General features: G+C 34.2%; 3 protein-coding genes and 1 non-coding gene across 4 annotated transcripts; 3 read left to right on the top strand and 1 right to left on the bottom strand.

Moving 5' to 3' along the window:
• Positions 1 to 3,916: 3,916 nt before the first annotated feature.
• On the top strand, positions 3,917 to 4,023 carry LOC145080649 (small nucleolar RNA R71). The gene has a single exon (XR_013695243.1). It is a non-coding gene; the product is annotated as a small nucleolar RNA R71 (small nucleolar RNA).
• An 11,319-nt stretch (positions 4,024 to 15,342) lies between these two features.
• On the top strand, positions 15,343 to 16,006 carry LOC145093860 (histone H3.2). Its single transcript, XM_079032113.1, has one exon. The coding sequence runs from the start codon at positions 15,428 to 15,430 to the stop codon at positions 15,836 to 15,838; it is 411 nt and encodes a 136-aa protein (XP_078888239.1). The 5' UTR covers positions 15,343 to 15,427; the 3' UTR covers positions 15,839 to 16,006.
• A 4,079-nt stretch (positions 16,007 to 20,085) lies between these two features.
• Positions 20,086 to 20,730, top strand: LOC145093850 (histone H3.2). The gene has a single exon (XM_079032106.1). It carries the CDS (start codon positions 20,167 to 20,169, stop codon positions 20,575 to 20,577), a length of 411 nt encoding a protein of 136 aa, XP_078888232.1. The 5' UTR covers positions 20,086 to 20,166; the 3' UTR covers positions 20,578 to 20,730.
• Positions 20,731 to 21,170: 440 nt separating this feature from the next.
• On the bottom strand, positions 21,171 to 23,845 carry LOC145093840 (inactive rhomboid protein). Its single transcript, XM_079032098.1, has 6 exons — positions 23,390 to 23,845; positions 22,713 to 22,871; positions 22,465 to 22,614; positions 22,063 to 22,182; positions 21,867 to 21,953; positions 21,171 to 21,782 (listed from the first exon to the last, which is right to left on the bottom strand). Exons 1-6 carry the CDS (start codon positions 23,768 to 23,770, stop codon positions 21,354 to 21,356), a joined length of 1,326 nt encoding a protein of 441 aa, XP_078888224.1. The 5' UTR covers positions 23,771 to 23,845; the 3' UTR covers positions 21,171 to 21,353.
• Between the last annotated feature and the right edge of the window lie 1,499 nt (positions 23,846 to 25,344).

Below are 25,344 nucleotides of genomic sequence, written 5' to 3'. Positions count from 1 at the left end.
TCTTTAAGTGTTCTTCATTTCACCAAGAACACACACTAGTGTTTTGGTCCAAAATCAACCTTTTTAGCTTCTATATCGAAATTATTACTTCCCTATACTTGATATCTAGTTGGAACACATGTTAAACACCTTGAAACCATCCATTTCCCAATAACAAGAGGTGTTTACGGCCAAGAGCATCTCCCTTGGCCGTAAACCCTAGTTTGAGGTGCATACGAGCCTTAAAGTCTTCCTAAGGCTTGGACTTGAGGCTGGAACACTTCCTTGTGGTTTGTAAGACCTTAAATCACCATTTGGCACTAATCATCATGAGTTTACGGCCATAAAATCATTTAGCCGTGAACACTATGGCCGGGAACACTTGACCGCAAACACCAAGTATGGCCGTAAACTCGCCTTATTTCATGTTCCTTGTTTGGTTGTGGACTTAGGTTATCGGTTGTTTGTCCGAAGGTCGTTTGAATCATAGTTATATATTATGTATATGTATATAGATATTAAAGTTCTCCATTCAGTTCAATACACTTTGGGTAGCAAAGGTGTACAAACATGTTCATTCATACAAACATCATTACTAGTAAACTATAATAGGTATAGTTTAGGAAGTCACTACTTACTATTACTAGAACAATGAAACATACAAGAGTCAGTTCATTCATGAGTCAATACAAATATACTATTATGAGAAACAGAGAGAATATACTATTATGAGAAACAAATAGAATATACTATTATGAGAAACAAAGAGAACATACAATACACTAGTACAGAGAGAACATACAATACACTAGAACATACTATACAAACACTAGAACACTATAACACTAATGTGAGCCACTACTTCATGGCATGGCAATCTACTATTGTGTCACCTTTTGCAACCAGAGTCTCCTGGAAGGAGAGCGTGAGTTGGTGTATAGATCTATACGGGATTGACCATCCTACACCTTGCTGCTAGCTACAGTTGGACCTACAGGTCTACGGGTGACTAATGTCATACCATTTTGATGCCTTAGAGCGTCGTGTTATACTAGTCTATCAAGTATGGTTGCAATCATATCACATTTCACCTTAATTAACAAACTGGTTTAAGATAGTTAGTACATTGGTAGTTACTTACATACAATACTACTGTACACTGTTATTTTTCCATTGCATTCACATTGTGATCTTCTCACATAAACGGTAATGTAAGCTATATTTTGGTAATATTTTGATATTTAAGCATATGAAAAACCCTAGCCCCTAAATCAACAAACTCATGAAAATCAACCAAAAGAAATGCAAGATGTTTACCTTAAAGGAGAGATTACGTAAGCACACGAGTAGATTGTGTTGGATTAAGGCCAAAATCGGATGGGGGGGACCAGGGGACCGTCTTCACTTCGTGAGGGTAGAAAATTGGTTTGGTCAAAGGATTCTGAATTGTTTAAGTTGTGGTCCCGTGTTTTTCAAAACTCACATCGTGAGTTTATTCGGACTCACCTCGTGAGTTCTGTTGAGCTAACTTGGTTGGCCATCTATTCTAACAGTCTTGGGCTAATAAATCTATCAGGCTTAAATTTCCCACCCCGTATATATTATGGACTCACTTCGTGAGTTCTTTCGAGCTCACCTCGTGAGTTCTGTCTGATCAAAATAATCCTATCTTAATTAACAATTCTTCTTATTTCACCACTAAATTTAGGAACACCACATTCAACTTTTTACCACTTAGTTTTAATGATTTATATGATTGAATGTCTAAAAACAAAACTAAAAACATAAAGGAAAAGAAAATTCAAACCGAGCTCGGGTTGCCTCCCGAAAAGCGCTTCTTTTTTAAGGAGTCGTAAGTCGGACTCCGTGCCTCCTTATGTTGAATCTTCAGAAGAATACACCACTAGGATCTTTTGTTCCTTGAAACGCCTCTTGTAAGCCTGAACACGTCTTTTGTACGCCTTCTTCAAATTCTCCTTTTTAGCCTTTATTTCATCTATATCCATCTACCTCTTTGTTCCTTTTGTGCCCAAGTTTTCTTCATTCTTAATCTCCATAGTATCCCTTTCTTCTTTCACCACTGGACTTGTTACTTTTGAAGTAACCTCCTCTTCATCAATCGACATCTCATCATCCTCTTTGTTTACCCAAGAAGTGGGATTTGAGTAAGTAATAACTTCAACCAAAAATGGAACGGATGCTCTCGGTTTTGTTCTTTTAACTTGTTGACCTGTTTTGATTTCTTCTTCCATGAGCTTCTCTAATTCTTCAAGTTCATTCTCTTCATCAATGTTGAAAACCACTTCTTGAACATCGCTCCATTGGAAACCATCTTCTATGCCAAAAATTTCCTTTTCATCTCCAACTCTCAAGCTGAGCTTGGATTCGCGTATATCAATAAGAGCTCCAACGGTGTTAAGTAACGGACGACCAAGGATAATTGGAACATTGGGATCTTCTTTCATATCCAACACTACAAAATCTATTGGAAAAATAAATTTCCCAATTTTCACTAGAATAACTTCCACAATGCCCCTGGGTTGTGTCACCGAACGGTTCACCATGTGAATAGTCATCTTTGTAGCTTCTAACTTCTGAATATTCAATTTATGATAAAACGAATAAGGCATCAAATTTATGCTAGCCCCAGAATCGGCTAAAGCATAAACCTTCGTATTGTTCCCAAACTCACATGGAAGAGTGAGGCGTCTAGGATCTCCCATCTTCTTAGGTATGTTTCCCAATACAACCCTTAAACTTTGCTCACTTAGAATAACTTTAGAATTCTTCTTTAGTTGTTAAAGAGTGTCTATCAAGTCTTGTAAAAAAATTTCATATTCGGGAATTATGGATAACGACTCGACAAAGGGAGTATTAATCGGGATACCTTCACGTGCTTAATAAACTCTATATGCTCTCTTTCCAGTAGACTAAGGGCAGCTCAGGAAGGAAACGGAAAAGGTGGTTGATATGCTGAAACAAAGACGAAATTTTTCTGTTCAGGACGGGGCCACGTCGTGAGCCTATATGGCTCACGTTGTAAGCTCGCTATTTCAGCAACATTCTGATTTTCGAGCTTGGGCTTCTTCGACTTTGGATCAGGCTGTTGTGGCTCCACTTCTAAGGCTTCCAGGAACTCAGAAATTGCCTCTTCTTTAATATCGATGGCCATTACGTGAGATTGGGTCTTCTTTTCAGGATTTTTCGGGGACATCTTCTCATGAACCAAAGTGGTTAGTTGACCAAGTTGCACTTCAAGATTATTGATGGAGGCTTGTTGATTTTTTATTAAAGCCTGCTGTTCTACCATCATTGCATGATGATTCTTCATCAAAGGCTTTGTTCATCAATAGTAGAATCAGTAGCCTCGTGTCTCTTTTCTGAAGCTTCCATAAACTTAACTAACATGGTCTCTAGATCGGGTTTTTTCTCAGCTGGTGGCTGCTCCATTTGGTAGAAGCCTCGGCTTGTTTGCCTACACTTCTCTCCCTTTTGCTTCTTGTATTCTTCATATGGCAGCCACTCTTTCTTCGGTTTCCTCCAGTCTTCATCGTACTTGTCCCCACTCGAGTAGCATACTTGAGCCTTTTTATTCCCATACTCATCCAAGCTGCAGTCCTTGGTCAAGTGTGGACCATTACACCGTTCGCAACCAACTCTTATAGCATGAATTGATTGGTCCATTTATGTTAACCTCCGGTCCATATTATTCAGCATAGCCATCATAGCTGCTATTTCTTCAGTTTGTGCACCTCCACTACCTTTGATTCCATCTTGCCTAGGGTTGTGGTACTCATGACAGTGCTTCGCGAATTCTTCAATCAGCTCCTTGACCTCCCTTGGATTTTTCTTTGTCAAAGGTCCTTGAGAATCAAGAAGTTGTCTTGTCATAACATTGACCCCATCATAGAAGATTGACATCTCTTGTTGAACATTAAGATCATGTTGAGGGTAATTTCTGATCAAGCCTTTGTAACGCTCCCATGCTTCGTATAATGACTCCCCCGGTTGTTGTTCAAAGTTGGCTATTGCCTTCTTGAGTTTAGCTATCTTGGATGGTGGGCAAAATTGGTCAAGAAACTGCTCATGCATTTGAGCCCAAGTGGTGATCGTACCCGGTGGAAGTGATTTTAACCACTCTTTAGCAGCTCCCTTAAAAGTAATGGGAAGCATCCTGAGCAAGATGGTGTTTCTATTGACATTTGGGACATTGAAGTAATCCGCAATGTCATTGACTTCATCGAGATGCTTAAAAGCATCCTCATGATCCTTCACATAAAATGGGATATCCTTTAGTGCAGTCAAGATGTGCCCCTTTAGCTCGAATGTGGCAGTGACAGGTATTGCGGGTTGGACTAAACCGGGACCTACATCCTCTCAGATCCGCTTCTTGTAAGCTCCCATGGACATCTCCTCAATGTTTTCCATTTCGTCCTCTTGCTTGTCTTCGGGCTCACTTGCAAATATTTCAAATTTTGGGTCTGACTTGTATTCGGATTCGTGTGGATTAGAAACTGGACCAAGTTCTTCAACTTTGCCTTTATCCTTTGGGGTTGAACTTGACTCTCATGTCTTATTTCCTGACTTCCTTGAAAAGGCTGATTTTAGTTCTTGCAATGGCGTCTTCTTTGGCGTGTGATCTTCCTTCGCGTTCTTGTTCTTATTTTTGTGAAGGGCTGACTCCGGATCTTCAAGCGGTGGCACCAAAGGTGTGTTAGAGACTCTGGCCATGAACTCCTACAAACTAAACAAAATAACAACATAAAAACTAACTAAAATAGAAAAATAAACTAAAAACTAAAGAAAACTAAAAATCACAGTTCTCACGTCGTGAGGCTATAAGCTCACGTCGTGAGTTCTGTAATCAGAAAAAAAAAATCAAACCTTCCTAGAAACTAAAAACAAAATGAATAAAAACTGATAACTACTAAATTCATGTCGTAAGAGGTGCCCCTCATGTCGTGAAAACTAAACAAACAGAAAAGAAAATAAAAACTAATGCTAATAAAAACTTTGCTGGAAAATTAACTTTTTCCGGGTTTTGTCCCACAAAAAGGATCGATTAACCTAAAGCAAATAAATAAATAATAAACTAAGTCGTTCCACGGCAACGGCACCAAAAACTTGGTGTGCACGGAAGTACCCACTAATTTTATAATTTATAACCTAACAAACTTAGACTAACTATGCACTTGTAGTCAGTGTACCTAGTCAGATTAAAGTATAGATTAGGTAAGTTGGGTGTCGGTCACAGGGAACGGTGTTATTAATTAATCTATTCACTACTAAATTAATCTAACTATTAATAAGTTAAAAAGGGGGTTTTATCTGATTTTGCGAGATCAGACTAACTTAATTCTTTAACAAAAACTCAATCAATAAACAAAACCCTTTTGTTAGTTCGAATCCGCTTTCACTCAATGGTTATACATTAGCTAGGAATATTATTGTTGGTTACCAATTAAAGAAGTATTAGCAATTTAGTTATAAATATACTAATTATTAATCAATTCATGTAAATCTATGTATGGTCACATAATAGTTAACACAAAATCAATTATTAAATAAGATTGGAGCCATGAAAGATTGATTAATCAAAACACAATTACAATCATAATATGAGTTCTCTAACACAGCTTAATTCAATGATTCAATTACTTATCTAATATTCGTTTGATCTTAGCTCTAATAAACTAGTGTTCACTATGTTATTAGGTATTCAAATTAATGCAGATTTGTGTTCACTAAGTACACAGAACAAGAATTTAAAGCAATCAAATCATTAACTAAGCATGCTAGGTAAAATCAATCAACACAAGCATATCACCAACAAGTAAAGTCAAATCTAATGCATTAAAACCATGAGTTCCAGCTTCATCTAGATAACAGAAGCAGCTACATTTAGCTGGACATACTATCAGCTAAACAAACAAAAACTATAATCAAAGACATGTTTAAGTGTACCAATCTATAAAGCCAAAATATGAACTTCTTATTCCTTGGTGTTAAAACCAGCTTCCAGGTCTTCTTCTCCTATGAATTTCGTCTCCAGGAACCCTTATAAACAAGCCAAAAGTCTCCCAAATCGTAATGGAGAGGGTATATATATTTTCTGGAAAATCACCGTTCACGTCGTGAGAATTTAAAACTCACGTCGTGAACTCGAGGTAATCGTGATCGGCAAGGATTCCTTCACCCGGATGCTTATCTTCAAACTTTTTCTACTCACGTCGTGAACCATCAACTGTTCACGTCGTGAGTACGTCTTTTTTGGGTGTTTTTCTTGTCTTTCAAGTCTTCAACCTCCAAAGTTCCATCCTTTAACGCTTTTAGTCCCTTTTTTTCAAAATGTCTTCTTTTTTGCTGCAAAGTATAATTTAACCTTATAAGTACCATTATTCTATGAAAATGACCAAAATATATATAAAATTGTACTTAATTATTGCCTAAAAATATGTATAAATATGGCAATACCATTAATGATAGTCATACTTGGGAAAGATACACTTTTACAAACAACACAACTCACATAACATTTGGGCCTTGGTAGAAGGCTACTATTTTAGTAGAAAATATAGGATTTTCTAGGAGATACAAACAATTACATCAAACATTTACAAACATTTACATCAAACATTTACAAGCACCTTTATACAAACAATGACACTAAAATACTTATGAACTCACCAACTTTAATGTTGATCTACGCTTCAAAATAACTTATATTCTCAGGTCACCAGTAGACAGGTATTGATGACCAAGTTTTGAGAAGATGGAGCACGTTCAAGACTCATCTCTTATTTTGATTCATATTTTTGGTGTCTTATAAACTATATAGAACATACGTGTATCAAAATTATATTATTAATGCAATGGATGATGTTGTTGCTTGTTTACTATAATGCATTGTTGTGATACTATACATGACATCCTCCACCCCCGAACGTTTCCGCCGTTCAGGTTTTGGGGTGTGACAGATTGGTATTAGAGCTCTGTTTATAGTGAATCGATTATATATCAACCCATAAAAGATATACAAACTATAAACACAAACGGGATTAAATACTCTGATCAAGAGTTTATACTTTTAAATAGTAAAATATTTAACTAAGTATACATACCTGCATTCATACTAAAATCAGTGTCACTAGGACATAACAAAAGTATAGTGGTTGTTGGACAGAACAGGTAGACTTGGGGACATATAATCAGATCTGGGAGTGATATAGCTTGATCAACTATATCTTTCCGAGAAGTGATTAGCATGTGCCCATGAATGGTTTGGTGTTGCAACAAGTCTAAAAACTTACCAACACTACTACAATGAAAACATTAGAACATAACATAGACTTAAAATACTCTAGGAGTATTTTGTGTTGCTATAATTCTTATTTGAGAACTAAAGGTCTTTATTAGTAGGTCAATGGTTGCTAAGTGGATACACTAAGGTTATATGTGACTAGGATATCATACTAAGAATCTGTGATCTTTGCTTTATTTCATGTTCCTTGTTTGGTTATGGGTTTGGAGTTAGGGTCACTTATTCGAAGGTCTATCATGTTTTGATTTCATGAAACTGGTATGTACTATGCAAGTATTGAAGTAACCGATAAAGATCATCCTATAATTATCTTAATTAGTGCGTCTATTAACTATCTCTTTCATCCATCTTCTCGCGTAGATATCATGGCTGGATTTAATCTCCCTGGTGACCTGTACTTCGCCAACCAAGACAATGATGATTGGCTTAATGATGAGACCGAAGAGAACCATCTAATCCCTTTGGATGACTTTGCAGAGAACTTTCCAGAAGGTTCTGACTCCAAACCAGAAGTCAATGATATGCCTCTAGTGGCTCAAATCCCAAATCCTAACCCTCATCCGACTTTTCAAGGCCCGACGCCTCTGTAGGCGGAATATTTGGGAGCATGGAGCCAGTAGCAGGATCAGCCTATGCCGTACAATGGCGATCGAAGCTTCTACAACCTGAGCAAGGGAGGCTCAGCAGACAGAGTCCTGCCCATTCTGGTCCGCAGGGTTGCTCGTAATGAAGAGCAGGGTAGGACAGTTATCCATCGAATCATGGAGGTTGATGCCAATGCGATAGTCAATACAGTCTGCATCATTCGTCTGGAAGATGCCCATAAGAGTACTAGGACAGACAATGAGGACCTGCAGCAAGAACTGGATGCAACTCGGGCTGAAGTCATAGAGCTCCGAGTACGCCAAAGGGTTTATGAGCGACACCTCATGGATGTGGAGCGACAGCTGGCTAACTTGAGGGTTCGCCCAAGGGGTACCCGTCGCTGGTAGAAGACGCTTTACTCGTCTTTCTTTTGGGTTAAGGAATAGCCTTCGTATCTATGCTCTATATAGCACTTTTCCCTGTAAATATTCCTAACTTTCTAGTACTCTTGCTAGGCCTCTATGTTGTCAAAATCTTCTATATAATACGTGCTGTGTGTATATATATTATCTGTGTATTTGGAGTGAGTATTGAATGAATATTTTATACAAGTTTTAAGTTGTATATGAATGTATAAGTATATTGTTATCTACTAAAATGTTGGGTAAAACACAGGTAGATAGTTGACTTGTGATAAAATGATGAGAGGCCTCGATGTTGTTGTTGATTCAGTTATCTAGCGGAGTTTAGATGATGACCACAAACTTTTCTAGACAGTGTAGTGGAATGCTGGCAGGCTCGCCACTTGTAGGTGTTAATGAACGTGAGTGTTCATTTGTTGTACTCCATCCCCCACATAGTTGCCTTGTTTGACATATATTGTTGATGAACCCCCGAAGCATGTGTTGTCGCCCCGATGAAAATCCTTAGGCTATGTCCCTTGTGATAGTTGTTTTAGGGATGTAAAGTGAGGATAACGGGAATGGGTAATTGGTTTATTGTTGGTTGATGAAATTAATATAATTATTTATTGTAGGTTGAAATCCCTATATGATCACCAGGCTCCCAAGCCCGACCCGTGTTCATTTGTTGTACTCCATCCCCCACATGGTTGCCTTGTTTGACATATATTGTTGATGAACCCCTGAAGCATGTGTTGTCGCCCCGATGAAAATCCTTAGGCTATGTCCCTTGTGATAGTTGTTTTAGGGACATAAAGTGAGGATAATGGGAATGGGTAATTGGTTTATTGTTGGTTGATGAAATTAATATAATTATTTATTGTAGGTTGAACTCCCTATATGATCACCAGGCTCCCAAGCCCGACCCACAGTGTTTCTTTGTATTACAGGTAGTGGCACCAGAGCGTAAGTTGGGTGACTTATCAAGATATTTTTGATTATAGGCCAGTAGTTGTAAATAATTGTTGTAAGGCTTATAATGTGCCGTTTATGCTTTTGGTCTGTATCGGAACATGACATCCCGAGTTTTGTTATATAATGAAAATACATTTCTATAAGAAATGTTTTGGTGAATCTTATTTTATCATATTTTGTTTTAGGAACAAATTCCACGACTCTTTTAATCAAAAGATTACTTTGAAATTATTTTAAAAGCATAAATTAAACCGGTCTTTTCAGACCGTGAATTTGGGGATGTCACATATGCTTCTCCAAGCATATATGTGCATGAAAAAAAAAATGTATTTCATTAATAATAAAACTCAATATTCACAATTTACTTTCATGACCATCAAATTCACATATTGATATCTAATACATTTGCATGCATTTAAAACATTTGCATAAGACAATCAAAACCTAGTTATGACCAAAACACCCATGATCTATATTGAGGGAAGATCGATGGTGGATCAAGAAAAAAGAGTTTATAAACATTGTTCCTTTTTCAAATAGTCAATAGAATCAATGTGTGTTTTTTTATCATTGGCATAATCCATAAAATCAATGAGTTTTTTTATCATTGGGAATAACCTGTGCATCATTGACTTTGAAAGCAAAATCAACTAATTGGTTATATATTATATAAGAATCACCTTGGCAACGTTGAACGAAAAAAATCATGAATCCATAATCATTAAATCGAAGTTTTAATTACAGAGAGGAGAAAGACATGCTTAACTGATCGATATGAAGAACAAACAGGTGTCGATGCTGGTTGGTGGCAGGGCAGGATTGAGATGCGAGTAGGGTGGCTATTCGTTGAATGTTCACGATACAGGGAGGATAAGGACATGCTTACATGATCAATCTGAAGCTAATCTACGCTCAATCACTATCTCAAATAAGAACATTTGAGCATGGTGGCAGTCGGTGGCCGTTCACGATTCCGGTGGTGGTTCGTTGCCAGAAAATTAGTGTTTCATGAAAAGAGATTATGGAGACGGTTGTCGAATGCAATGTTGGTGTCGGAGAAATAAGGATGAGGGAAGGGACGACACCTCTCTGATTCGAGTCTGGTATTCGATTAAAAGAAAATGTAAAGTTACAAAGAAATGGAGAAATAATATTTTTTTTAAGTTTTTCAATTAATGAGATTAGATATAGTGATATAAGTTCAACTTTTTTTTTAAACAATTAAAAGGAAACGTTATAAATTCTATGTGCAGTAAGCAATAAACATAATATCGTTGTATATAATGTATTGGATTTTATACTTCTTAAAATTCAAGAAACACACAGTATACTTTATATAATAGTAAATATATATATATATATATATATATATAATTTGTGTCAGAAAAGAAAAAAATGATTTAAAATCAAATGTCAAAAATTTGATTTCAATGATTTTAGGAGGGGTAAATATAGTTAAGAGGTACTTTAGCACAACCCAAAAACCATAGACCAAGACCATTTGGGCTGGTCGGAAAAAAGAATGGGCTGTTTCGACAACCATCTCAAAATATTTATAGCTAAAGTTTATATTGTTGGATTAGTGTCTAAGGTTGTAACTATATTTGGTAAGTACTTGACCCGATTGTGCATGGTCCTTTTGGGTTGCCTTCACCATAGCAACTTGACAAGGTGATTTAGAGAGAAGAGATATTATTATTAATGTACTATAAGAATAATATGTTAAAGGAATAATAATATTATTTGATTAATATAAGTCATAAATTAATTAGGAATTAATTTGGCGACTTAAAGAGATTAATTGAAGAAAGGGGTATAAACTATCAAATGTGTGAAAGTTGTATTTTGAGCAGATAACCCTTATGGATATGGGTTGGACGATTTTAGGGATGTAGATCACCTAGAAATCGTCCAAGGCCTTATCTAGAAGGGATATTGGATTGCTTTGAGGCTAAGTTATCCAATTAGGGTTTGAGGGTGAAACCCTAGGAGCTCACAAGTATAAATAGACCCTTGGGGTTGTGGAAATCGGCACCCTTGTTATTGGAGTAACCCTAGAGCCGATTTCCATCTTCCTCGCCTCTCTCAAATCATCTTCTTGCTAGTTGGTGTTTGTAAGCCATTAGAGGAGTGACATTTGTGACTCTAAGCTCCAAGAAGAAGAAGGTTTTCAAGCAAGTAACTCAAGGTATTATTCTAGATCTGTTTTCATATGTTTTGATTGTTAGTTTACACTAGATCTAGCCATGAAAGTCTTGGATATATTGCATGTTCAATTAGAGAAACCTAGATCCAAGCTATAGGGTTGTATGTGCACATAGGGAAAGTTCTTATGTCTAAAACCCATCATATATATATATATATATATATATATATATATATATATATATATATATATACACATATATTTTTTGTACACATATTTTTAACAACATTGCTTAATGTTTTACCCTTTTGTTCTTTTATTATATTTTAATGTATTGTTTTGACTAAATATTAATATATAATTTTTATGATAACAACACATTTGTTTGTTAATTGAAAAACATGAAACCGAAAATATCTAAATTGAACCGTAAAAACCAAAATTGAATCGAAAAAGGAGAAAACAAAAATCACAAGACCAAATTGAAGAAGGCCGAAATAGTTTGGAATGTTTGAAGAATGAAGACTGGTTCCAAAAAACCAAATTGTTTCAAGATTGACTCGAGATCAGTATGAGATTACTAATGTGCATCTTTATAGTGATTCATGGTAGTTCGATTAGAGGACATTGTTTCATTGGCTATTTATAGGAGTAAATGTGTAATATCTTTTTAAATGTATGTATAACAATTAACAAACTTGACCATAAATCTTATTATTACAATAATTTCATTATAGTCCTGCAAATGTTTATAAACAAAATAAATTATGCACATTTAATTGATTATTAAATATACGGTTGGATTTTGTAAAAATTATAAAAATGAGACCAATAGAAATAATAAATAATTTAGTGTTTACAATATTTTTAAACAAATTCCATCAATTTATTATAAAAGATATTGTTAAGAGCTAAAGTTAGTACCTACTACCAATAATATAATCAAATTTAGGGGACAATACGTTAATCATGTATATGATCAAGTTCCTTTTTGGAACCCGAGAGTTGATGTTATCAAGTATATAATGGAACAATTAGTAACTTTTGAGCATTGAGCAACTACGAATGCTTATTGTTGAGTAAATAACAACGAACATGCATACCAAATCCACGATTAATAGGTGCACGATAAATGAACGTATTATTATTAAGCCTCTTTGTAATCTTTATTTCCAACTTTATAAACTTAAACCATTTATATTCTAAACCCATTTCTTATGAGAACCTGAAACTCTAGATTTTGTAGTACCACTTTTTCTACTCTAAAAATCTCCAGAACCATATCTCGAATTACTCTGTTGATTAATAGACTTCTCTTTTAAAGGACTTACTAGCCTTGGAGGCTTTTGGGTAAATTTATCAGAGAATTTTCGTTCTTCATTTTTCTCTTTTCCTCTTGAACTATTGCTATCTCTTTGTACATTTTCATTCTTCACATAAGCAACTTGTTTTTTCATTTTTCAGTAAAAAAACCGGTTTTATCTTTTTGGTTGAGCAATCTGAATCTGAAGATGAAGGACTGGTTGTGCTATCCATGTCATAAACCAGATTGTCTGTCAATGCTGGAGCTTTTTTGAGCTTGAATTTGACTTAGAAGTAGAAGATCTCCTAAGTCTTGTGAGGTGAATTACCTACAAAAGGATTTATAAATATTATTAGAATGATAGAATATAGAATCTCATATGAAGTACAAAAGGTTTACACATAATCGATACATTTTGTTCAAGAACTACCATGTCCTTCCTGAGCTTTGTGATAATCATGTTTTTATGGCGGATAATGTCATCCGGCTCTGAAATTTTCTGTTTTATACAAGAAAAATAAACCATTGATAACATAAATTGTAAGAAAGTAGAAAAAAAATTGGATTTGTGATTTAAATAACTGCAAATAGTTAAAAGAAATATACATTTGTACCGAAAGATTATATCGTGTGAATAAAAGCGGACAACTCATTCATATTCTTCTCTGGTGTGTTGCCAAAATCTTGTTCAATCGATAAATTATTCCACTGTATAAGTTATGGGAAAAAATATGATTAGTGCTAACAAAATAAATAACTAAAAATAGTTATTGTTGGAACATAAAATGCCTTATAAATTGACCACACAAAAATATACGTGGAAACTCCAAAACTAGAGAAAAACTAAAGATGACAAAAGTGAGAAATTCACTATATAACAAATTACAACAATCACATAGATTGATCTCTCAAGCCACCCCCAATAAATATTATTTAGATCATTGATTAGTTTAGCTATCTTCTAGACTGAGATGTGAATTTTTCGTATTGTACTCATGGATCGAAAGCACCGATGTCGACCCACTAGATTGTGTTATGTATCCTTATGTATATGATGTTGCTATGACATAGTGATATATTAAATTGGTAGATATGTATGATTACTTGTATTGTTGGTTATTGTTAATCTGTTGCATATGTTAATCTGTTGGTAGATATGTCAGCATATTGCAGTTGGGTTGAAGTGGTAATGCTTTGTGTTGTGAGCCAATGAACCTAGGAGCAATCCAGTTATAAGTTGAGTGTCGGGAGGGCAATCTAATTTTATGTTGTGGCTCAGGAGTAAGCCAGTCATGAACTGTGGCCTGGGAGTGGGTAATCTAGCTTGATGATGTGGGCCCAATATTCACGCATTCTATATTTATTGTTATGTGGGGTATTTTGAAGGAACTCACTAAGCTTTTGCTTACAATTGTTTGTTTCATGGTTTTAGATACATCAGATGATCGGGGCAAGGCGAATGTGTGATCGTACACATCATCCTGTTGATATATGTTTTTGAGATATTTTGGTACTCTGGTTTTATGGATTTATCTTGAAAACAATGGTTGATTATTTTTTGATTTGTGAAAATATTTTACAAAAATGAAATTTTTTATCATGATTTTTTGGATGTTACAATGATTGATAAAAAAATGAGGCTCTTGCCTCATATTTTTAGCAAAATAATTTACATATTCACCCCTCTTCTTATGCCATTTGTCGCCTCGAGAAACGTGAACCGTAATCCGATTTTGTAATTTTTTATGAACACTTATGTTGGTTGTCTCGAGTGTACTGACTCCATAAATGTAATAAGAATTCTCAAACAAAAGACAATACTATATTTAAGATGTGTTCTAAGTTTCATAATTTTACACTTTTAGCCGATTGGTTTTCCGTTTTCTTCAAAAGTTCGTATTTTTTGCATACAAACTATGTTTTTGATGATTTTTATACACATGAAGTCGTGTTAACAAGTACTATCCAATTAGAGTGTCAATTTATTCTAAGTATACTTAATATACAAATTTTTATTTTTCATATGTTAACAACACTTATTTTTGTGATTTTTTTTTGTTTGTTAACGATCATCAACCTTTTGAGAAAATTAGGGTATTCGACTTGCTTGAAAACCAACACCAATGTAACACTCTACACTCCATACCTCCGTAAACCGATAAATACCTTTAGTTATGATCACATTCAAAATGCTATTCACTTAAATCTAACGTGATTATTTAGATTTTACTGAAAACAGCTCAAAATGCTTAAATCATATAAAACATTAGATTAAAACATAACATAATGGTTGAATCATATGGGATAATCTTCTTACCAAATGTTACTTTTAGTCATTTTACCATTAAAAAAATTTATTTGGTAAAAATAAAACATTTTAAGTCTATTATTAATTAGGTTTGCCAAAAGAAAAAAAAAACAAATTCCCAAATTAAACATGTTAAAATATTGCTAAAACACATTACATGTGTGTTCATGCCTTCATGGCATCTTATTGATTATCAGCACACGGATCGCGATCAATACCCTTTCCCACCGTCGATTTATTTTCAATCCAACGGGGAAAAAGATGGCACGAACCTCTAAAATTTCAAAACTTGCCGCCATCTAACCCATTATAAAAACCCTTGCACAACGCCACATACACCCATCGAACTGTTTCCACCTCCAAATCTTTCTGCTCTCTTCCGATTTCCAGCTTCTCACTGAATACCAAAATGGCTCGTACTAAGCAGACAGCAAGGAAATCCACCGGAGGAAAGGCTCCAAGGAAGCAGCTGGCCACCAAAGCAGCAAGAAAGTCGGCTCCGGCGACCGGAGGGGTGAAGAAGCCACACAGATTCAGGCCAGGAACCGTAGCTCTTCGAGAAATCAGAAAGTATCAGAAGAGCACTGAGTTGTTGATCAGGAAACTGCCGTTTCAGAGGCTTGTGAGGGAAATTGCTCAGGATTTCAAGACGGATCTTCGATTTCAGAGCTCTGCTGTTGCTGCACTCCAGGAGGCGTCCGAGGCGTACCTAGTTGGATTGTTTGAGGATACTAACTTATGCGCGATTCATGCTAAGAGAGTTACTATTATGCCTAAGGATATGCAACTGGCTCGTAGGATCCGTGGTGAGAGAGCTTAAGTTTTCGATCTGATTTGGCTTGTTGAAGGTCTTGTTTAGGGTTTATTTCGTACACTGTTTCTGTTACAAGATCATTGTTAGGTTATCTGATTTCTATCTTTGTTTTTGTGTAAATTGTAGTATGTCGATTGATTTTAATATGTTATTCAAATGGAGTATTGAATTTCATGTTATTGGATTATTAGTCTTACTGCTTGTTCTACAACTGATAACCAAGTTTCAGTTTTCATTTTTGTTTAATTTTCACGTTCATAGAGAACTTTACATTTTTCCAGAAATCTTTGGCTTATATATTTCTAAGGATTCATTTTAGAATGTGGTGATTTTGAATAAGAATGCTAACACCAGTGCATTTGGACTTTGTAAACAATACTAATTTTCTTATAAAAACTTCAAATTTGAGTTGATATAAATGGATTTAGAATTTAGGGTTACTGTCTTTTCAAAAAATTGCTGTGCACTTTATTCACAAAATGGACATAAACAGAAACTATCTAAAATAAGATAGGTCCCAAAAAAACAATAGACCAAGACCATCTGGGATGGTCGGAAAAAAGAATGTACTGTTTCACAACCATCGCAAAATACCCATAGCTAAAGTTTATATATACATATTTTTTTTTGTTGATTACACATTTTAAATAACATTGCTTAATGTGTTACTTTTTTGTTCTTTTATTAAATTTTAATGTATTGTTTTGAGTAAATCTTAATATATAATTTTTGTGATAACAACACATGTTTATTGAAAAACATTAAACCAAAAAATATCTAAATTGAACTATAAAAACCAAAACCAAACCGAAAAAAGAGAAAACAAAAATCACAAGACCAAATTGAAGAAGGCCGAAATAGACTGGAATGTTTGAAGAGTGAAGACTGGTTAAGAAAAACAAATTGTTTCGAGATTGGCTCGAGATTAGGGACTACCAATGCACATTTTTATATGGCAGTTCGATACGAAGACATTCTTTCATTGGCTATTTATGGGAATAAATGTGTAATATCTTTTTAAATGTATGTATAATATATTCAAAATGCATCTGTAGTATTCAGTTAAATGTGATTTAAATGTAATTTTCTTTTATTTAATAAAATGGTTGTTTCAATAATTATTCATATATGCATAATTTATTTTGTTTATAAAAATTTGTAGGACTATAATGAAATTGTTGTAATAAAAAGAGTGGTGGTCAAGTTTGTAAATACCTAATAAATATATGGTTAATTTTTGTAAAAATTGTAAAAATGAGACCAATAGAAATAATAAATAATTTAGTGTTTACATTATTTTTAAACAAATTTCATCAATTTACTGTAAAAGATGGTGTGAAGAGCTAAAGTTAGTACGTACTACCAATAGCGAGCTCTCAAGTAATATAATCAAATAACAACGAACATGCATACCAAAACCACGATTAATATTTCAGTTACCAATTAAAATAAAACGATAGAACAATCCTTTAATAGGTGCACGATAAATAAACATATTATTACTAAGCCTCTTTATAATATTTCTTTCTAGCTTTATAAACTTAAACCACTTTATATTCTACACCCATCTCTTATGAGAACCCGAAACTCTAGATTTTGTAGTACCACTTTTTCTACTCTTAAAATCTCCAGAATGAGATCCCAAATTACTCTATTGATTCATAGACTTCTCTTTTAAAGGACTTACTGGCCTTGGAGGCTTTTGGATCAATTTATCAGAGAATTTCCGTTCTTTATTTTTCTCTTTTCGTCTTGAACTATTGCTATCTCTTTGTACAGTTTCATTCTTCACATAAGCAACTTGTTTTTCATTTTTCAGCAAAAAAACTGGTTTTATCTTTTTGGTGGAGCAATCTGAATCTGAAGATGAAGGACTGGTTGTGCTATCCATGTCATAAACCAGATTGTGTGTCATGGCTGAAAGCTTTTTTAAGCTTGAATTTGACTTAGAAGTAGAAGATCTCCTAAGTCTTGTGAGGTGAATTACCTACAAAAGGATTTATAAATATTATTACTAGAATGATAGAATATAGAATCCCATATGAAGTACAAAAGATTTACACATAATCGATACCTTTTCTTCAAGAACTATCATGTCCTTCATAAGCTTTGTGAAAATCATGTTTTTATGGCGGATAATGTCTTCCAGCTCTAAAATTCTCTGTCTTATACAAGAAAAAGCAACCATTGATAGCATAAATTGTAAGAAAATAGAAGAAAAGATTTGGATTTACGATTTAAAAAACTGCAAATATTTAAAAGAAATATACCTTCGAACTTAAAGATTCTGTTGTGAGCGGACAACTCATTGATTAAGGCATCCTTGTCTTCAAATTCCTCTCCGGTGTTGCCAAAATCTTGTTCAATTGATGAAGTATCCACTGTATAAGTTATGGGAAAAAAATATGATTAGTGTTAACGAATTTAATAACTAAAATTAGTTATTGTTGGAGCATAAAATGCGTCTAAATTGATCACAGAAGAATATACGTGGAAACTTCAAAACCAGAGAAAAACTACGGATGACAAAAGTGAGAAATTCACTATATAACAAATTACAATAATCACATAGACTAATCTCTCAAACCACCCCCAATAAATATTATTTAGATCAATGATCAGTTTAGCTATCTTCTATACCGAGAGGTGAGTTTTCCGCATTGTACTCATGGATCGAAAGCACCAATGCCGACCCACTAGATTGTGTTATGTATCCTTATGTATATGCGTTGCTATGCAATAGTGATATATTAGAATGGTAGATATGTATGATAAATTGTATTGTTGGTTATTGTTAACCTGTACAACATATTATAGTTGGGTTTGAGGCGGTAACGCTTTGTGTTGTGCGCCAACAAACCTGGGAGCAATCTAGTCATAAGCTTAGCGCCGGGAGGGCAATCCAATTTTATGTTGTGGCTTGGGAGTAAGCCAGTCATGAGCTGTGGCCTGGGATTTGGCAATCCAGTTTGATGATGTGGCCCCGATATTTATGCATTCTATATTTATTGTTATGTGGGGTATTTTGAAGGGACTCATTAAACTTTTGGTTACAATTGTTTGTTTCATGATTTCATATAAATCAGATGATCGGGGCAAGACGAATGCGTGATCATACACATCCTCTTGTTGATATATGCTATTGAGAGATTTTGATACTCTGGTTTTATGGATTTATCTTGAAAGCAATGGTTGATTATTTTTTTTATTTGTGAAAATATTTTACAAAGATGAAAATTTTTATCATGATTTTTTGGATGTTACAAGGAATGATAAAAAATGAGGCTCTTGCCTCATATTTTTAGCAAAATAATTTACATATTCACCCCTCTTCTTATGCCACTTGTCGCCTCGAGAAACGTGTCCCGTAATTCGATTTTGTAATTTTTTTGAACACTTCTGTTGGTTGTCCCGAGTGTACTGACTCCATAAATGTAATAAGAATTCTCAAACAAAAGACAGATACAATATTTAAGATGTGTTTTAAGTTTCATAATTTTACATTTTTAGCCGATTGTTTTTTTCGTTTTCTTCAAAAGTTCGTTTTATTTTTCATATGTTAATATCACTTACTTTTGTGAAAATTTTTCTTAGTTTTTTAACGATCGTCAACTTTTTGAGAAAATTAAGGTATTCGACTTGCTTGAAAACCAAAACCAGTGTAACACTCTACACTCCATACCTCCGTAAACCGATAAATATCTTTAGTTATTATCACATTCAAAATGCTATTCATTTAAATTGAACGTGATTATTTAGATTCTACTGAAAAGAGCTCGTAATGCTTAAATTATACAAAACATTAGATTAAAACATAACATGGAATACATGATAGATCTAATGGTTGAATCATATGGGATAACCTTCATTGTTACTTTTAGTCATTTTACCATTAAAATGATTTATTTGTTAAAAATAAAACATTTTAAGTCGATGATTAATTAGGTTTTACCAGACTTTGCCTATCCAAAATTTAAAATAATATTTTAATTATATAATTGTAACAGTTTTCATAAGGAATGCCAAAAGAAATAAACAAATTCCCAAATTAAACATGTTAAAATATTGCTAAAACACATTACATGTGTGCTCATGCCTTCATGGCATCTTATTGATTATCAGCACACGGATCGCGATCAATACCCTTTCCCACCGTCGATTTATTTTCAATCCAACGGGGAAAAAGATGGCACGAACCTCTAAAATTTCAAAACTTGCCGCCATCTAACCCATTATAAAAACCCTTGCACAACGCCACATACACCCATCGAACTGTTTCCACCTCCAAATCTTTCTGCTCTCTTCCGATTTCCAGCTTCTCACTGAATACCAAAATGGCTCGTACTAAGCAGACAGCAAGGAAATCCACCGGAGGAAAGGCTCCAAGGAAGCAGCTGGCCACCAAAGCAGCAAGAAAGTCGGCTCCGGCGACCGGAGGGGTGAAGAAGCCACACAGATTCAGGCCAGGAACCGTAGCTCTTCGAGAAATCAGAAAGTATCAGAAGAGCACTGAGTTGTTGATCAGGAAACTGCCGTTTCAGAGGCTTGTGAGGGAAATTGCTCAGGATTTCAAGACGGATCTTCGATTTCAGAGCTCTGCTGTTGCTGCACTCCAGGAGGCGTCCGAGGCGTACCTAGTTGGATTGTTTGAGGATACTAACTTATGCGCGATTCATGCTAAGAGAGTCACTATTATGCCTAAGGATATGCAACTCGCTCGTAGGATTCGTGGTGAGAGAGCTTAAGTTTTCGATCTGATTTGGCTTGCTGAAGATGTTGGTAAGGGTTTTGGTATGTTAGAAGATCATTATTAGGCTGATTTCTGTCTTTGTTTTTGTGTAAATTGATGTATGTCCATGGATTCTGGTATGTTATTCTATTGGAGTATCGTTTTCTCATGTTATTGGATTCTAAGCCTTACTGCTGGTTCTGCAACTAATATCCGAGTTTCAATTTTCATTGTTGTTTAATCTACACGTTCATAGAGAACTTTAGAATTCTATGGATTCACTTTAGGACTATAATTTAATCGTGCATTAAATGTAATTTTGCTTTATTTAATAAAATGTTTGCTTCAATAATACAATGTTATCAATAATATGATAATTTATTGTACATACATAATTTATTTTGGTTATTAATTTGTAGGACTAATCTAATGAAATTATTGTAATAAAAAAATTGTGGCCAAGTTTGTATATACCTGATAAAAATATGGACTACTTTTGTAAAAATTATAAAAATGAGATCTAGAACACATCAAGTTCTTTTTGGGAACCAGAAAGTTAATGTTATAAAATATAGACCATATCAAAGAGCAACCTTTGAGCTTTGAGCATTGAGCAACCAAGAATGCTTATTGTTGAGTAAATAACAAGAGAACAATATTTAAGTTTCCTGATTAAAATAAAACAAGAGAACAATCCTTTAATAGGTGCATGATAAATAAACATATTACTAAGCTCTCTTTATATTCTTTCTTTCTAGCTTTATAAACTTAAACCACTTCATATTCTAAAGTCTAAACCCATCTCTTATGTGAACCTGAAACTCTAGATTTTGTTGTACCACTTTTTCTACTCTTAAAATCTCCAGAACCAGATCCCGAATTACTCTGTTGATTCATAGACTTCTCTTTTAAAGGACTTACTGGCCTTGGAGGCTTTTGGATCAATTTATCAGAGAATTTCCGTTCTTCATTTTTCTCTTTTCCTCTTGAACTATTGCTATCTCTTTGTACATTTTCATTCTTCACATAATGAACTTGTTTTTCATTTTTCAGCAAAAAAACTGGTTTTATCTTTTTGGTGGAGCAATCTGAATCTGAAGATGAAGGACTGGTTGTGCTATCCATATCATAAACCAGATTGTCTGTCATGGCTGGAAGCTTTTTTGAGCTTGAATTTGACTTAGAAGTAGAAGATCTCCTAAGTCTTGTGAGGTGAATTACCTACAAAAGGATTTATAAATATTATTAGAATGATAGAATATAGAATCCCATATGAAGTACAAAAGATTTACACATAATCGATACCTTTTGTTCAAGAACCACCATGTCCTTTCTAAGCTTCGTGATAATCATGTTTTTATGGCGGATAATGTCTTCCAGCTCTGAAATTCTCTGTTTTATACAAGAAAAAGAAACCATTGATAACATAAATTGTAAGAAAGCAGAGGAATAAATTTGGATTTATGATTTAAAGAACTGCAAATAGTTAAAAGAAATATACCTTTGAACCGAAAGATTCTGTTGTGTGAATAAAAGCAGACAACTCATTTATTAACGCATCCTTGTCTTCATATTCTTCTCTGGTGTTGCCAAAATCTTGTTCGATTGATGAAGTATTCCACTGTATAAGTTATGGGAAAAAATATGATTAGTGTTAACGAATTAAATAACTAAAAATAGTTGTTGTTGGGAAATAGTGTCACAGATTCATAAAAACTCGTCAAAATTAATCACAAGAATATACGTGGAAACTCCAAAACCAGAGAAAAACTACGGATGACAAAAGTGAGAAATTCAGTATATAACAAATTACAACAACCGCATAGACTAATCTCTCAAGCCACCCCAAATTAGACCCAAAGTCACCAAAAAAATCTCAAACATTTATTTATTTTACATCTACCTGAGCATCTACTGTGGAACTGACACTAGGAGCCCAGTCTGACAAATCAGACATACGGCGTTCTTCTGGTTCCATCTCAATCTGTGGAGGTATCTTACACTTGATCATGTCTTCATCATCCACAGATTTCACAATAGAATTAGAATCTGCCTGAATTATAAGAAAGGCAAAAAAGTATCATCAACAAGAGTTATTTTGAAAGCGACAAGTATATGGAAGGAGTTATTGATGAACAAAAGTTTCTTTACTTCTATAGATTGTGATGGAAGCTGATGATGATTACATAGGCGACACCCACAGCTTGAAAACTTGAAATTATAAGAGGAAGTATCAGGCTGATCCTTGAAATAATTCACCTGCTCACATAAATTCTCAAGTTTTTGTTGCATGCCTAAAAGCACCTGATCCTGAAAACAGTTTGAGACGAAAATGAATCTTTCATTTCTTTCATTTCTTTGTTCAATTCTTCATTTGCAAACAAATGAAGCGATGAATCTTTGATAATAGGTTGTTAACTCATAGAATAGAAATAAAATCTGTTTAAATTCAACATTGAAAGTTCATAATTGGGAATTTAATACTGGAATTTGAAATTCAAGAGTTTCACTTGTATATTGGGAAGTGTAATACTGCAGATTTAACGCTCATAAAGCCTAAAATCCACTGATTACAAATGAATGCTTCCTAGTTCCTATTCATTTAATGAACCCTAAAGGCAGGTCAGTTCAAATCAAAACCTAATTTAGTGCAAAATTGAGAACAGGGTCATGTATTTTAGAAAACGAATACTTCCGATTCAAGATCTAATCGACAAATAAACACTGGATATATTTGTTTAATGTAGAAGAAATAAGAGCATAGTAACGTATGTAGAGGCAAAATTCTGGAAGTATAAATAAATTGATTGAGAATTTAGAATACGAACCCTAATTTCAACAGACTTAGTGAGTTGGATAATCTGTTTGTTCTTCTTCGAATTGGCAGCAGCAACTGCAATGATGGCGACAATCAGAACCCGATGCATAGGACTAAAGAGCTCCCACGCAATAGCTTCATCGGGGCTCAATCCACCTCCAATGGCTTTCGATGAGCTTGCTTCTTCGGCTCCGACGATCCGACCCTGTAGAGACACCCAAGCTAGCTGTTTCGCCGCCCGTACTGGTTGCGTCGGAGGGGTGAAATTGCTTGAGAGCCGGCGAGGGGATGGGGAAACTTGAGAAGGAAATGGTGAGAGAGAAATCCATGGCGGCGGCGGTGGTGCGTAAGAGGATGCTCTGAAGTTAATTTCATCGTCGGCGTCTTCCATGGCGGTGGAAAGAGGTGATTGAATAGTGAATACAGCGGTTTACGGCTGTCCAGTTTTCCGGTTTGAATATGTATTTAAATTTTGAACAAATGAATTATGAGAGGGAATATTATTACACTTTGTTTTTTAGCTAGCCGTTGGGCTCTTCAAATAAAATTATTTTATTACCAAATATTCATATTCTTGAATAAAAGTAATATATATTTATCATAGTATATTAATTATAATTGTAAAAAAATATATATTTTTTTTGAATAAAAAATATTTATAAAGTTAATTATTATAACACATTGCCTACGATTTTTAGTTGATATATAATGTTTGATTGGCTTGAGATAAATTATAGGTTATAATTGATCAAGTTTAATTAAATTAGTCAAACCGTAAATTTAAAGGTATAATCAAATCTGCAATAAAAAATAGCAATTCATAATTAAAAAGAAAAACAAATTGCAGCTAAAACAAAGATAGTTTGGTTTAATTATATTATATTTGAGATACCTATTTTTCAAATTAATATTTATTGTCTATTTATAACATAATAAAAATTGAGGGATCTAGTTGATTATTGATTCTGCAACATAACATTTAAATTGACATAGTTGGTAAGTTGGTAAATGGATCCCTTTATAGCACAGTCGATTCTAAAACATATCTTCAAATATAATTTTTTTTTATTTAAGTACGTTATATTTTTATATAATATCCCCGATTCAAAACATTTTTAAAATTTTAAGATCACGATAAACATTTGTTTTACCCATAACTGATGTCATGACTCATGACACTTTTTGTCACATTTTTTTTTTTGGGTTTCGAATAGTTCGTTTTTGAAACTCATTCTAATCATACTTTATATCACGATTGTACTCATTTATATCCAAAATATAGAACTATATGTCTATACATTAAATTCCCTTTGTTTATATTATCAAAATGATTCCTTGTCTTCTCCGTTAAACATCAACGTACACATATACTGTTACAATGTCATTTGGGTTTTATGGAATGGACTATAAACATCTACATAAATGATACATGGGCCGTAAATATAAAAATACAAACACACTAATAATCCCCAACATTTTTATCCGAAGAAGAGCCTCATACGTTCAACTCGACTCGGGTAGAAATCGTAGAATAGTGTCGTAGGTAGGCCTTTGGCGAAAATGTTGGCGTATTGATCGGAAGGCGGGGCGTGAAGGACACGAATCAAACAAAGAGCAACTTTGTCTCGGACAAAGTGAATATTAATCTCTATGTATTTAGAGCGTCGATGTTGCACCGGGTTGCATTAGTGAATCTATAATCTATATAGGTTGGGCACAAAAATTAAAAATATATCCATGTACATTTTCTTGGGTCAGTCAAATGGTTGATTACTTATTAATCTCTAATTACTAATTACAATTTCTAGAAAAAGATACAAAAATCATTTTATTTGATATGGGGACAAAAGCCAAATAGAAGCCAGAGTTAGGGAAGATTTTGGAAATATTCCAAGAAATGGTCTACAATTAAAATTATGAGTAAAATGTAGGGACCATATTTAATGTTTTGTTAGGTGCTTGTTT

Source organism: Lactuca serriola, chromosome 1, assembly GCF_051521515.1.
Source record: "Lactuca serriola cultivar US96UC23 chromosome 1, Lser_US96UC23_V15, whole genome shotgun sequence".
In the NCBI taxonomy this organism is placed as follows: domain Eukaryota; kingdom Viridiplantae; phylum Streptophyta; class Magnoliopsida; order Asterales; family Asteraceae; genus Lactuca; species Lactuca serriola.
The sequence above is the reverse complement of the archived record's forward strand: the minus strand, read 5'-3'. Positions and strand labels throughout refer to the sequence as shown.

Coding starts and splice junctions, on each gene's coding strand:
- LOC145093860 (XM_079032113.1), top strand. CDS start 15,428: ATGGCTCGTACTAAGCAGACAGCAAGGAAATCCACCGGAGGAAAGGCT.
- LOC145093850 (XM_079032106.1), top strand. CDS start 20,167: ATGGCTCGTACTAAGCAGACAGCAAGGAAATCCACCGGAGGAAAGGCT.
- LOC145093840 (XM_079032098.1), bottom strand. CDS start 23,770: ATGGAAGACGCCGACGATGAAATTAACTTCAGAGCATCCTCTTACGCA. Junction 21,954..22,062: donor CAGAATCTTTCGGTTCAAAG/GTATATTTCTTT, acceptor TGTATAAAACAG/AGAATTTCAGAGCTGGAAGA. Junction 21,783..21,866: donor TGGTGGTTCTTGAACAAAAG/GTATCGATTATG, acceptor ATCCTTTTGTAG/GTAATTCACCTCACAAGACT.